Source organism: Anabas testudineus, chromosome 10 (genome assembly GCF_900324465.2).
Source record: "Anabas testudineus chromosome 10, fAnaTes1.2, whole genome shotgun sequence".
NCBI lineage: Eukaryota > Metazoa > Chordata > Actinopteri > Anabantiformes > Anabantidae > Anabas > Anabas testudineus.
In genome coordinates this window covers 14,442,320-14,457,094 of record NC_046619.1, presented here as the reverse complement: position 1 = coordinate 14,457,094, position 14,775 = coordinate 14,442,320, and the positions used below count along the sequence as shown (strand labels likewise).

General features: G+C 38.0%; 1 protein-coding gene across 2 annotated transcripts in view; it reads left to right on the top strand.

Annotated features, from left to right (window-relative positions):
• The window catches only part of kdrl (kinase insert domain receptor like), a 36,552-nt gene that overhangs the window by 14,162 nt on the left and 7,615 nt on the right, over nt 1-14,775 (top strand). For both annotated transcript variants that reach the window (XM_026357688.1, XM_026357689.1), the window contains exons 12-26: nt 90-198; nt 1,066-1,344; nt 1,460-1,606; nt 1,713-1,841; nt 2,933-3,039; nt 3,473-3,602; nt 4,363-4,467; nt 6,256-6,369; nt 6,673-6,761; nt 6,935-7,088; nt 7,814-7,911; nt 8,617-8,739; nt 9,123-9,234; nt 12,164-12,263; nt 14,604-14,709. In XM_026357688.1, coding sequence (XP_026213473.1) covers nt 90-198; nt 1,066-1,344; nt 1,460-1,606; nt 1,713-1,841; nt 2,933-3,039; nt 3,473-3,602; nt 4,363-4,467; nt 6,256-6,369; nt 6,673-6,761; nt 6,935-7,088; nt 7,814-7,911; nt 8,617-8,739; nt 9,123-9,234; nt 12,164-12,263; nt 14,604-14,709 — 1,902 coding nt within the window. The remainder of the gene's footprint in view (nt 1-89; nt 199-1,065; nt 1,345-1,459; nt 1,607-1,712; nt 1,842-2,932; nt 3,040-3,472; nt 3,603-4,362; nt 4,468-6,255; nt 6,370-6,672; nt 6,762-6,934; nt 7,089-7,813; nt 7,912-8,616; nt 8,740-9,122; nt 9,235-12,163; nt 12,264-14,603; nt 14,710-14,775) is intronic.

The window sequence follows — 14,775 nt, the reverse complement described above, 5'->3', positions numbered from 1 at the left end:
TAGGTCAGAATTGATACATGAATTGTGATATGTTACAGTATATAATAGTATTCTATTATCAATAATATTTTCCTATTGATTCCAATTAGACCGTGAGCACCCTGGTGATAGGAAAGGCTAGCGTTTCAGGAGCCTACACCTGTTTCGCCATAAATGGGGTTGGTTCCACCAGATTGAAGTTCCCTTTCTACGTTGCTGGTAAGTGTGTTACCAAAATACAACATTATTGCAAAGTGTGCTTTAAGGTGCAGTGAAAACTTTGAAATGACCTACACATACAGTACAATACATACTGTAACAAATTGCAATAACAATATGCTGATTGTGCAATAAAGAGACCAGAGATGGGCATTAATTGAAACCATCTTCCACTGCTGGCTGAATGACTTCAGGACGGAAGAGAGACAAATATGTCATGAGCCATATGGAGTGTTATAATGGCACATGTTTAAAAACAGCTATAAATAACTGCATTCCTGTTCTTGTGCCAGCAGGTCATTCAACCTTTCCCTCTGCTATGAGAATTTACTTTTTTTTATGTGTAGACAGAGTCAGACAGTTTCCAAATATGATGTAATATTAGCAGGAATCACTGTCACTACACACTGTCACATTTCTTTCAGAGGGTGAAGGATAGCTTTTGGAGGATGCAGAACACAGAATAACAGAACTAAGTTGCTGTGTCTTACAGTACACAGATTGCTCTCTATCCAATCTGATTCCTCTGGGTTCCAGACCTAACCCCATTCCAATTGGATGTGTGCAGCAGCACCATGAGCAATGCTCTCCTTTGGCAACATGCTTCTAGTTAACAGTGATGAAACAGGAAATAACTGCAAATGTGACTTGGCCTTCTAAACAGTAGCTATGTGTCCAAAATAGCCAACAGCATACGTGTCTGTGTTCATGTGTGTAAAACAGTTGACATGGACTCAAAAATTATTCACTCAGCAAAATTATTCACTCAACTCATGTTGACCTCAGCTGATCATTAAGATACTGTATCTGAACAGATGATGATTTAACATCAGTAGTTCACTACATATCTTTCTTTTGTTACTCTAGATCACCCTGTGGAAATTACCACTGAACCTCAGACAGCGATTGAGGGGAATAATGTTACCTTGACCTGTTGGGCAGCTCGCTACCTCTACACAGACCTGCAGTGGTTAAATTCCAGGAACGAAACTTTGAATAATTCCAGTCTTCAACTTAGCCGCTACTCAATTTCTCTTTCTCTCCATCTTTATAATGTACACCAAAACAGCACTTCAGTTTATAAGTGCCAAGCATACAAGCTCCACGGGAATGTTGAACTCAAGACTGTTTCGCTTATTGTGGCTGGTAAGATCAATTATATGACTGTATTTCTATTGTCAATCTTTTTTACTGATGATTTTCTGTCTAAACAGGATAGTCATAGCATACATGTTTTTTTTATTATTTTTTTTTGTTACAGCAAGAAAACGCCCATGGCTGAGTCAAAATCTTACTAATCAGTATGTGAACAGCAGCAGCATCCTGATGCTGGCTTGCACTGCTCTTGGAATTCCTCGTCCCGACATCATTTGGTACAGAAATGGTGTTCTATTGGAAGAAGGGCCAGGTAACACATTTTAAAATAAATATGTGACATGCTGAAAAATGAAGTGTGAAATGCCACACTGCCAAACCTAATGGTACGACTTTGACTGAGAGTTTCTGTGTTGCAGGTATCACACTGGGAGAAGATGGAGTACTAACCATTGAGAGAGTGAAGAAGGATGACGAGGGTCTGTACGAGTGTATAGCCAGAAATGATGAGGGTACTACAAACACAAGTGCTTTTGTTACAGTGCTTGGTAAGTCATACAGACCACTTGAGCAACTAACAATCTAACTATCAGAAATGTGAACACTGCATCAGGTGGTATTCAGTTCAAGCTGTGGAATTTTTTGATATGTCAATGAAAATATGAGGCCTCTTGGCTTCATGCTTTCTTGTCACGGGTGCAAATGGTCTCTGGTTTGGCTCAAGTATGCAAAGTCTCCCCTGACAGATAAGCTGTTGCCACCGGAATGCCAAGTGAAATTGGGTTTTATGATCAAGACTCTGACTGAGGGTGCTTACCTAGGGGACATGACCTCTGCGAAGTGTTAAGAGGTCCACTAATGAGTGCAAAGAGACTGCTTCCACAGACAAGGGACTTCAAACACAGGGTAGACACATGGAGAACAAAATGCCTAAACAACATCTCCTAACATGTAAACATGTACTCTTGTAAAGTACCAGTTTTCAATTCAAGTTCAGTTTATATATTTAGTGCAAAATCACTACAAAAGTCACCTGAATGCAGTTTACATTGTAAGGTAAGACCTTACAGAAGTTATATGGAAAACATAAACAACTATGTAGAGTTATATAGAAAACCCAACAAAGCCCCCAATGAACAGGCACTAGGCAGCAGAGGAGACAGAAAACTCTTTCAGGGAAGAGACCTCCAAGAGAACCAGGTCCAGGGTGGGTGGCCATCTGCCTCGACCAATCGGATGGAGTGAAAAGTGGAGAGAGTGAGAAGAGCAACAACAAACATAGAAACATGTACCTTCAAGGGAGCATATTAAGGGTACATTAGCTTTTAGCATGTCGACAAGGATCATTAGAAAAAAACTGAAATAAACATCAAAGTGTATTTCAACTCTGCTGTATACATTCTCTCAGAGAAAATATTGGAATAAATGAGGGAGGAAACAAATAAACAAAAGAATGATGTAAAATAAAAGTCTCAGCATCAGTCAGAAACCAGGCTCTCACCAAATTTGTTACATACTACTTTGGTTTGATCCCTTTTCTCCACAAATCCACATAAATATAACTTATGAGATTCTAAAAAAAGAACACATTTCTTTATCAGTGAGGTCCTGTAGTTGATGGCAGTTCTTCTCTTTGCAGGCGATGAAGGTAAACCAAATATTGAGGTGATAATTTTGGTGAGTACGGGAGCTGCAGCCACATTCCTCTGGATCATGCTTATCCTCTTCATCCGCAAGCTAAGAAAGGTAAGTCAAGTTACATTTCTTCTTTTCCTTTCAAACCACATCATTTGCTAATATGTGAAAAGTTGTAACAGTGTGAAAATTTTCTGATTCAGTTTCTGACTCAATTACTTTATAGAAGTAACTAATCATTTATAGAAGTAACCAACCAAGAACTGACTCATGGCCCTTGTGAAATCCTGTTAAATGGAAGGATAAATTTAGTCAGTGTTTATGATTTCCACATTTCCTGACAGTTAGAAAGTGTTTATGTGTACGATGGAGAACAAAATGTGCTCATGCAAAAGAAAAAACAAAAAAATGTGAATAAACACTTTGTGGCTTAAGCACAGTGACGTGTGTAGTGCAAGAACTCCTCGAGCAATTTGAACATTTTTACTACATACTAATTACCTAATAGATCACTCATTACATCAAATTTATATTCATCCTTCAGCAACCACCACACTACAAGATGGGTCCATCTATCATCATTGACCCAGACGAGTACCCGCTCGATGAGCAGAATGATTTTCTTCAGTATGACAGTAGCAAATGGGAGTTCCCTCGTGACCGTCTAAGACTAGGTGAGGACTATGCACCCTACCAATATAGGGGATAAATGTTTTGTATTAAAAGACTGATATATCACAATCAACAAAAATGCAATGACTTTAGTCACAGTGAGTTGGTTGACCCCTCCTAAGGTTTATATGGTTTCTGGGGTTTTATGAGTAAAATCTCTCACATAGTTGTTAAAATAGTTTACAAAATAAGCAACACCAAGAGCCGTGCTTGTGATGTAATTTCACAATATTAAGTCTGCGTAACTAACTGGCTGAATGAAAATGTACACAACTCACTGGGTAAGGTGCTGGATGTGTTATTTGTGTTGATAAATAAGGTTGTGCAGATTTTACACGTTTTTTTACAAATTTTACATCACTGTATGACTCTGGTTTGAGCAGTATGTTGACATTGTTCTCCAGACAGACCACCAATTCAAAAGGAGGAGACCAATAGAGACCACATTGTTTGCAGATTATAAAAAAGTTTAACAAGTGTCTTGTGATAAGGACACACACAGCCATATTACATGGAATAGGTGTCTCCCCTCTCAGCAGCTGGTGTCTATGATCATTATTTATTAGTGGCCTGCGGTGTCATCCAGGCCTAATTAAACCATAAATTTTCTAGAAAAACTGCCTGGCCTTCAGAGCTCCAGTGTGTTGTTTAAATTACAGGCCTATAGCCTGACTGACAGGGAATCCAGTCTGCTTGTTCTGCCCCCGGGGACAGGAAGCTCTAATGTCAACCCACTTTTGAAAATATCTTTCTCTTTTGCAGGAAAAACTCTTGGCCATGGAGCTTTTGGGAAAGTGGTGGAGGCTTCTGCCTTTGGAATCGACAAGCTCTCAACCTGCAAGACTGTTGCTGTCAAAATGCTTAAAGGTAGGATCTCAAAAACCTAATAGTACTGTGACTCCAACCAAATGTTGTTGGACAATAATAGGCAGCTTTATTGATAACTTTATAGGGGTTTTTTAATGGTTATTTATTTTGCCCACATGGCCTCTCACAGGCCAGATGTCTGTGATTTCTGCAGTACATTTACTTCTGTTTCACATTAGTTAGTATACTGCTGCACAAGTGCCTGAAATAAATGTTTCAATAGTAGTTTGGTTTAGAGTAAAGTATGTTGTATCTCCTTTTTTACAAAGTGCAGTTAGAGGTAATGGCTAGTATTTCCTTGTCCCTAATGAAGAGAATGAGTGTATGCAGATGTGACAGCTCAGAGCAGAATGTCTGAGATCTGTAGGTGAAAGAGAGTTCAAAGGTGTAAGATATTACAAGAACAAAATGTGCAATAAAAACAAGTTTATATGTAATATTTGGATTTGGAATAACCTCTGGCTGTGGTTTTTATGAGGATTTTTTACAGTCCCATTCTAGTGTCTTTCCAAATATTCACAACAAATCTTAAAAAATGGATGAAAATGAAAAAAGGAAAACCAAGAAGCTTGTTCTTTCTCTTACCACAGCTTAATGTGTGAATGATGTCTAGTTCTCAAAAAATCTAGCCTCTCTTTCAGTTACCAGAGGAGCAAACTGAATACCTCTCCAAAAATGAGTAATATAGGAATGATTTATGAGTAAAGATAAACAAATATGGCCATTCGGTAGATTTGTTGGTCACTGTTATACTATTAATCAAGTCTCAGCATAAATCACAGCCTCTCTGAGAGGAACAGACTCTGGCTGTTGTTAGTCGTAGGTCAGGCTTAATGGAAACCAGCAGGTCTCCTTAAATTGACCGTGGTTTAGCTAGAGACTTCCTGACTGCTTTATCTGCTAGCTCATAAATATTTGGTCAGTTGAAGAAACATAAAAAAATCTTAATTGCTTCACAATCGCAGAACTCTAGTAACCAAACAGTTACAGCACATGCCACAGAACAACATTGTCCTTGGTTCAAGTCCAGCTGGGGACCTTAGCTTGTCACATTTTTTCCCCCATGTTTCCTTTCTGCGCCTTCACTGTAAGCTGTCAAAGTAAGGCTAATAAAGAGTTCAAGGTTAAGACATTACATCATATTTCAAACTTAGCAAAATATGGTATATAATGAAAAACTCCCTTTATCCATTAATCTTTGAAGATGTCTTCCATCAAAAGCCATTTCACTTGCTGGGCCTGAAGCAGTATTCAGATTTTTCCATCACATTTTATGACCCTTCAATATTAAATTCCCCAGTAATCCAACTTCCATGGTTCAGGCTTTTTCTCCACATTCTCTCTGTATTTGCACAGAGCAGAGACAAACAAAACACAACAAACCATTTGCAGAACTGAATCAAGGCAATCATAGACATTCCTCACTGTATTTTAGTCAAGTAAGAGTTCACCACCATTAAAGGACAGCTTGTTTTTGTTGTTTTCTATTGTTTTTGCCCCTCTGTTATGAAAATACTTTTAATCATAATAACAGAACACAGAACACTTGCTTCAATTTGTAATACTTGACTGAATTATATTGTAATATTTTTATAATAAATATCATATATAATTTTAGCAAACAAAACAATGACATTTTCTGCAGTTAGATTGCAGGAGTTCATGAATTGATAACAAAATAAAAAAACTAATTAAAAAAATATATTTTATTGAAAAAAATATACAATGTGTCTTGATATTAAGCCAACCACTTACAAACTGGTTCTGTTTTTGTTTACATTCTTACAGGAGGTGCCACGTCGAATGAGCGGAAAGCTCTAATGTCAGAGTTAAAGATCTTGATCCACATTGGGCACCACCTGAATGTGGTCAACCTGTTGGGAGCCTGCACAAAACCTGGAGGTGAGCTTCATTACTGAGAATGTTTTTATGATTTCCAAATGGTTACAGTGCAGATTACATATCCAAAACATCCCCACTTCGAGCTTCCTAGGGACATTTGCTGCATGTCGTGCCCTCTACCTATGTTTCCTGTCTCTCATCATTTATAGCTAACAAAATGAAAAAAAAAAATCATACACAAAGGCCATTTAATTACTGCTTTGTCACTCTTCATTTACACATTTACACTGCCATCTTTAACTTTCTTCATTGTGAACTATCACATGTAGTCACAGTAATCATAAGTAAATACCCTGTTAACAGGACCACTGATGATGATAGTGGAGTTCTGCAAGTACGGAAACTTGTCCAACTATTTGAGAAGCAAGCGAGACAACTTCATTGTCTACAGGGTGAGCCAGAAGCTGCATGATTTACACTTTTCAGTACTTTTGCTTTTTCATTTTGCCATGAGCTTAGTAGCGTGAATATGAAGAAAATCTTTTGACAGCCATACTGAAAGACCCATGCATGTCAGCAGCATTTAACCTCATCTCATTTAACATGATATGTATGTGCTGGTCAGAGCCAGGATGGGAAGGTGGTGTCATCAGGATCGTCCTGCGAGCTCAGCGAACTAATGAAACGGCGCCTGGAGAGCGTAGCCAGCACCGGAAGCTCAGCTAGCTCTGGCTTCATTGAAGATAAGAGTTACTGCGACTCAGAGGATGAGGAAGAAGGTAAAAGCCAAGCACATCTTGCTTTACTTCCATCCCCTCCCCCCTCTGTTTGTCCCTCCTGCTGTCTCCCTCCTCCTTTTTCCCTTCACCTCTGCTCCACCTCTCTTGAACAAGAATGAAAGCTCCTCTCAGATTGTTTTCTAGTCTGAGTCTGATGGGACGTTTCCTCCTCCTGTTCAGCAGTACAATCATTGCAGCAGAAACCACTGTCACCCCACTGAGTTTGGGGAGAGGTGTGTTTATTTCCTGTCCCGAGCTGAGTGTTGCTCTGCTCTCAGGCCCTGCACATTGGCCGTGTTTCTCTTGGTCTGTTATTTCTACTATGATAAGCTGTTTACGCAGGTGGACCACTGGAGGAACTTGTGAGTTCCTTTTTCAGACCCCCGACCAGCACAATGGGGCCCATAACCACACATTTTACCTGATATATGAAAGAGAGGAGGAATTGTAATTTGTTTTTATCTCTCATCTGTAAAGGATGTTTTAAAGACAGATTGTGTAGGAGGAGACATGTACGTGACAGGATGAATTGTTAAGATGATGTGTGGGTTGTGTCGGGCTTTACATTGCAGTATCCCCATGAGAGCTATTACTGTTTCATCCTATGTGATTTATCTGACAGGTGTAAAAAGCAGCTTATTTCAGTGCCTGCTAAATGCAAGATTTTAAATGTAAAAGATATATATGTCTGGTATGAAGGAACTTAATGTTCTTTTGTTTCACAGAATCTGAGGATTTATATAAGAAAATCCTTACTTTGGACGTTTTAATTTGCTACAGTTTCCAAGTGGCAAAAGGCATGGAGTTCTTGGCTTCACGCAAGGTATTATCTTCTTCTCAGAAAATACTTATTCAATATAATATATATATTCTACCATTAACAATAGTATACACTATTCTATAGTATATTGCTATATTGCTATTAATGTTTTAAATTTTGACTTAAATTTGACATTATATATTGAAGAATCACTGTGCTCCACCTTGTTTAACTAGTGTTTAAACAGTAAATTAGGCAACATCCAATTACAACCAAACTGGTTTACACTTAAATCAGTGATCAGAAGTTGATTTTTTTAATGTTGCAGTGGATGCAAATAATGCAAAATAATTCTACACTGTGGATGAATAAATACATTGGCAGAAAAAAATTAGAGTAAATTATTTCTCTCATAAACTTAAGTGTGAACCATTTTGTTTCTGGTATGACATGTAGTTAACTCCTGTTTTTTTTGTTAAAAAAGTAAGTTCTGTGTTTTATAACAGACATTAGTACCTCATTCATTCTTCAAGTCATTCATAACTTTGGGGAAACTAGATTAAACCGGTTAGAAAGTCGAGCCATTGTATTGTAAGCCTGGATTGGGAACACATTTTATTCTATTGTATTGTTGCTGATGACTTGACCATGTGTTGCTCTGTAAGCAGTCATGATTTATGACAGGCAGCGTACACCGTAAAGTCAATTACATAAACTAAAATATGTAAATATCACACTGAAGAATATTTTTGTTTCTTTTTTCATTAGTGCATTCATCGCGATTTGGCTGCACGAAACATCCTGCTATCTGAGAACAATGTTGTGAAGATTTGTGATTTTGGACTTGCCAGAGACATCTACAAAGATCCAGATTATGTGCGCAAAGGAGATGTAAGTTAGTAATTAATTGAAGTGTTGAATATGATAGTGTAGTATATCTAGCTCTCTGTTGTTTCATGTCTTACAGGGAATTGCTCAAAAGCATTTTTACTGATATATAACATGCAAAACAGTAAGCTACTACTAAGGAGGACTGAAAAGAATAAGTATGGAGTTCAAAGAAACATCACAAAAATCATTTAGATCAGTGTATTTGTTTGGATAGAAAATAAAGAAGTACTAAGTTAGGTTTAACTGAACTAAATGCAGCATGGGCCCGAACAGCTTAAACAGATATAACATGATGGATAATTACATGTGGAATTGAAAAGTGACATATACACACTTGTCAGATAAAGCAGTAAATGATTTCTTATCTCAATACCTGGGTACAGGCTAGACTGCCACTCAAGTGGATGGCACCCGAGGCTATTTTTGACAAGATCTACACAACTCAGAGTGACGTTTGGTCTTTTGGTGTTCTCATGTGGGAGATCTTCTCTCTGGGTAAGTGCTATAATTAAACACTGACAACTAGTTTACATAAATATATGCATACTGATGACATACAAGGGAGCAAATGAGTCTTGCTTATCCATCAATCACTCATTGAAACATATGCAGTCATAGAAATTCACATTGTAAAAGTAACAAACAATCTATAATGTACTAAATACAAGTGACAAACAATGAAAAGGCTGTGCTGAACGTAGGTCAGACTAGATAGATTGAATGACGTTAAGCTATTAAACATGTCTGGTAATTAATGTTTCAATATGTTAATTTTAAAGCAGGAGGCAAGTTTACAGCCTAAATCTGCAGGTAAACAGCAACAACATACCTGGTTTATAAAATCAGTTAGGAACAGGTTGAAACTAGTACACAGAGAAATACTGTAATGTAGTTTAGGGTATAAGGTTAGAAAAATACTGATACTTCACTATAGCCTATTTACTGTACTTTGTAGCAGTGTTGGTGTGGTGACTTTAAAATTAAAGCCATTCTCATTAAATTTTGACATTATAGTTCCTACTTACAGTTCTCATTTACAGGTATTTTATGTTAATCCTTAACATTTCCACACATCAAGCCTGACGTAATAGTTCGTAATAGTGGGTTCCTGTTATCAGAGATGTTCAGTGAGAAGTGAGCTCTACCTTAGTGGGCTCACTAGATGCCCCCTAGCTCTATAGCCTCGCCAGATGCACTGGGTAATAACTGTCTTCTTCCATAATTTAATTGTGCCTATGGAACAAAGGACCTGTGCTTGCACTGTCAGCTCTAGAAAACTGCTTTCATGCTACTTGTGGAAAAGACATTAGTGAAGTTGTACCATGTTTTAGTATGGGCATGGGTCATTAAAATGACAGAGCACCTCCTATTTGACTATCCGTTTCTTCCCAGCTGGCAACACAAACTCACTGTAACCAAGCGGCCAGGTCTGTGTAATAGTGTGCCCCTGCTGTTAAACTACAGCAGTCTTTAATGCAGCATTGTGCGTGTGCTCATAATTGCCTGTGCACCATGGCACACACCTCACCAGATGCTTCTATAGTGGGACTCTACATGAAATATTGTATGTTCAAGTGTCACCATGGGAAGCAGGAGAAGAGCATGTGTGTGAAAAAGGAGAGAACCAAAGTTGAATGTAGTGAACTTTCTCACTGTGCTGCTTTTGGATCGCAGCCATATGGTGTCGTCACCCACTGCATTTGAAAAGAAAGTGTGTCAAATTGTATATTGTTTTAAATGTAAAGCACACTGTCATCATTATGACATGTTCCCTTTTTTCTTTGATTTTTTGTTTGGTCTTTCTCTCCCTCTTCTTCACTCTTGACGCATTCTCACCACATTATTCATTAAAGAAACACTTACACATCTGGGCAGTGTTAGTCGGGCCTCAAAAAAATAAATCAGGAAACAAGGATACGAAATGACCAGAAAAAATGACAAAGAAGTAAGCTTTGCAACCTGATAATGTTTGGAGATCAAAAGTTTCAGGCTAAGCCAGGAGTGTTTTTCTGATCGCTCTGTGAACCACAAGTGTTTGAGTTTAAAAGTGAGCGAGCTCTGAACAGCATTTGTCAATCCAGATATACACCGTTACCACGAACACATGCAGGATGTTGTAAATGTTTTACCTACAATTATATGACAGCAAAATATTGTATCCTATCAAAAATACACAGCGGTATGATATTAAGCAGCACTATATATAAATATTACAATACAATACGATAAATTACATAATGTAATTCTCCTTTTTCTACAGTTTACAGTTTTAGACCAAAAAATGACACAGATTGCAAAAAGTGTTGCAAATTTCTTCAAGGCAAACATAGTGAAAACAAAATCTATTAAATACAATGTACAAAAAAACAGGCAACAGTTACAACATAGTTATGGGTAACGTTTTAAAAAACTATAATTTGAATTGTCTGCCATTATGAAAGCTGTTTTATAAGAAGTTAAGAATCTTTTAAGCATCAATATGTTTACACACCAACTTTCGTATTGTGTTGGTGGCTGTGAACAAAAACTACGTACTGTAACGACTGGGAGAAAGGTTGTACTACACAAACTGTAGACTGGACCTTTAGTAATTCTGTAAGCTTTATCTCTTGGGAGTTCATGCTCATTGCTTTGTCTGTGTTTTCTCTGTGAATTTGGGTAGCCACAAAGATGATTTTACATTTAGTATGGGGATTTAAGCAAGCACAAAAAATATTATTTATTGAGTCAAGAAATTGTGATGATTATAAAGAATGAGGATATATTTTCCAAAACCAACAAAATTGAATATTGAGACAGTGTATGATGTTTTCAAGGGAAGCTGAACATGTTGTTGGCTTTGGCTCAACATTCAAATTTTACTACCAACACCACACTTCAAAAGGAAACAAAGCTGCTGTGGTTCCCTTTTGGTTGATGAGTGATATTTTTGACAGATTCTCAACTCAGCAGTCCAAATTAAACATTACACATTTACCGAATGCCACAAGGGGCCCAAAGTTACATCATTTATCATTTTGCTCATACCAAGGTCACACACACCAAGGATTTTTTTCATGCTAATGTTGCATAGAACATAGTAATGGCTGTGAGTTTTTAATAGTTTATTTTCCATTCAAGTTAAACACATGAATGTTTTCTATTGGCAGGAGCCATGCAACATGCCCACATTTAGTAGCTGTTTCATGAAAATGGTAATGTTTATTGCAATTTGCAAGTCAGACGGTAGTTATGTTTTTATCATTTGATAGTTTTACAGTTATAGTTATAGTTTTCATACAGTTATAGTTTACATAGTTATGTAAAGTGCAACACAATCCTCAGCATATTAAGATGTTAAGATTCATAGTCATACAAGTGGACTCTGTATGGCCTATACACAACTAACTAGCAATACATCTCTTCCCCACTTTTCTTCTCCCAGGTGCCTCCCCCTACCCTGGTGTCCAAATTGATGAAGAATTTTGCTGCAGGCTGAAAGAGGGGACCAGGATGAGAGCGCCAGAATACTCTTCCTCTGAAATGTAAGAATTACTCAAACCTATTCTTTAATAAACAACCACTTTAAATAAATTGTACTTACATGCACCCCTAAAGTCAAGTAGAATGTGTTGGGGTGCATTTAAGTTTTTTGTCTGATAAAATTGGCAAATGTTTTATTGTTTGTACTTTGAGAAAATCAAAATATGTAACAATCAATCATGAAAACCAGACTTATACTGTATGTCACTTAGTTATCATTCTATTTAAATCTTTGTGACTTTTCTATAGTGAGCAAAGCCTCATACCTCTTGTAAAGGCAATAAATCAAAGGCAGCAAATAAAGGCCTCCCACATATGTACATATATACAGTATAGACATGTTTCTTTCTCACTCTTTGTGGTTGCACCAGCAAGTCAGGGGTGTCTGATAAGAATCACTGGCAATCCTGGCCTGAGTATAGCTGGAGGAAACATTAGCTCCTGATTAGCTCTGCCGCGGTGAGCTTGAAGCTTTGAAGTGTTTTCTGACTGACAGTGGCACAGATGTAACTTAACTCCACGTTTAAGTGTGAGGCCTGGGATCTGAGTTCACTCAGTGAATAGAGCAATGGTTGGTGGATGGTGAAATATCTGAAGAGAGTCATTTTCTTTTATATCAGTCAGTGATGCAGCTAGACAAACTTTTTTTGGTATATATATTTTGCCTCTTCTGTTCTGCAGTATGTGCAGCTGATCCAGATTCAGCAGAGATCACAGTCTGAACTCTGCAACTCAGTCTCACTCTAACACATGTGCATATGTTGTGTCTGGTTTTCATTTAAAATGACTTGCATGGTCATACTCCACAGTTCATATTTGTTTTGAAAGCATACAGTAATGCTGCACTTCTGCTTAATGGTGATGTGATTTCAAAAGGTCCAGTGTTTTAAAACAGGTCATGCCAAGTAAAGCTAACTAAAAGAATTTATCAGCTTTGCAAAGAGATGTTGATTAAAGTTATACCCAAATCTAATCCAGATTTTAGGTTTTAGACAGTGCAGAAAATCTGTACATGCAGACCCAGTGGTGCCAACAATCTCCCGCACTTGCATTATAAGTAATACACTGACGAAAACAGAGCTGCCACGTTATATATTTTGCATGCTTAAGAATGTGAGGTCTGCCTCTAATTTCAACCCGAGATAAAACCTCCTGATAAAGGTTTAAATGGGATGCACATAAATGCACTCAGAGTCAGTGGGGTGAATTCCACTGATCTGATGGAGAGGTCTGCTGTCAGTTTTCTCTAAGCCTAGGTTTTGACACCTTGACCCTCGCTCCAGTTTCTTAATATGAATGATGAAAAGCACATGAGCTAGTAGGCTTGAGCTATTAATTTGTGCGAATACATCAATGATTCATCAAGAATGTTGTCTGCTATTAGTAAGATACTGCAGCCTGATGCACTGCAGAGGAATTTAGCAGATGGTCCTCGGAGAGCAGTAGGAAAATAAATAGGATGCTCACTTCCCATTTCACTACACTTACCAGAATAAGTAGCTCAGTTCTACAGAATACCTTCCCTCTACTCCCTTAAGACCCAAAAAAACAGAAACACCACACTCCCTAAGACCTCAAGCATGAGAGAACAGGCTATTTATTCTCATTACAGACCAGGCAGGAAATGTGGTTTAAATTGTGTAGTCATACAATGTGTCTACTTCCCTCCTCAATGATATGCATAAAGGCTGTGATCATGCAGCCTACATCCTGTCACTGTTAGGAAAAATACCACCTGGTTGATTATGCTCTGTGTTCATTAACATGGGAGACACAGCTACCCTGCTCTTTTGGGCTGGGCCTAACAAGAGCGAAGCAGAGAGGTCTAGTTGCCCTACAAATAAACAGATAGAGAGGAGAACTGAACACAGCGCTTACCCACCATATGTTTTTCTAAATAATCTGAATGATACTGATTAAATATGATCCCAAAGGGAACCATAATAGTTGTATTTACATAAAACGTAAGTTTTCTTTAGGGAACAGGGTGGTTCTGCAACAGAAAGAACATCAGGATCCATCATCGACTGATCCCAATCAGTAACATACTGTGAGTGTAATTTAAACAGCAATTGTGGTGCTCTGTTTCCAAATTCCTACATGAAATGAGACTAACCACTGTGGTTGAAACTCACATAAAGACTGAGTTTTCTCACATAGACAGAGACGCTGACAGCTTGTCAGACTAGACAGAGGTTGTATGAAGTAACAGGTCTGCCCACCCAACACCAGGACAGGATCAGATACGGCCCCAGAGACTCAAGATCACCTGAAATAGAGAACATTTGACCAGATGTTTTCACTGAATTGTTTTCTCACAGTGTGTGTTCTTGTGCTCATAGATATCAAACCATGTTGGACTGCTGGCATGGGGAGCCTCAGGAGCGTCCGACCTTCACTGAGCTGGTGGAAAGACTGGGGGATCTGCTTCAGGCCAGTGTGCAACAGGTATGATAGACAATACACACATACATCTACATTTAGTCATCTAATGCAGATTTTTTTCAAAGTCAA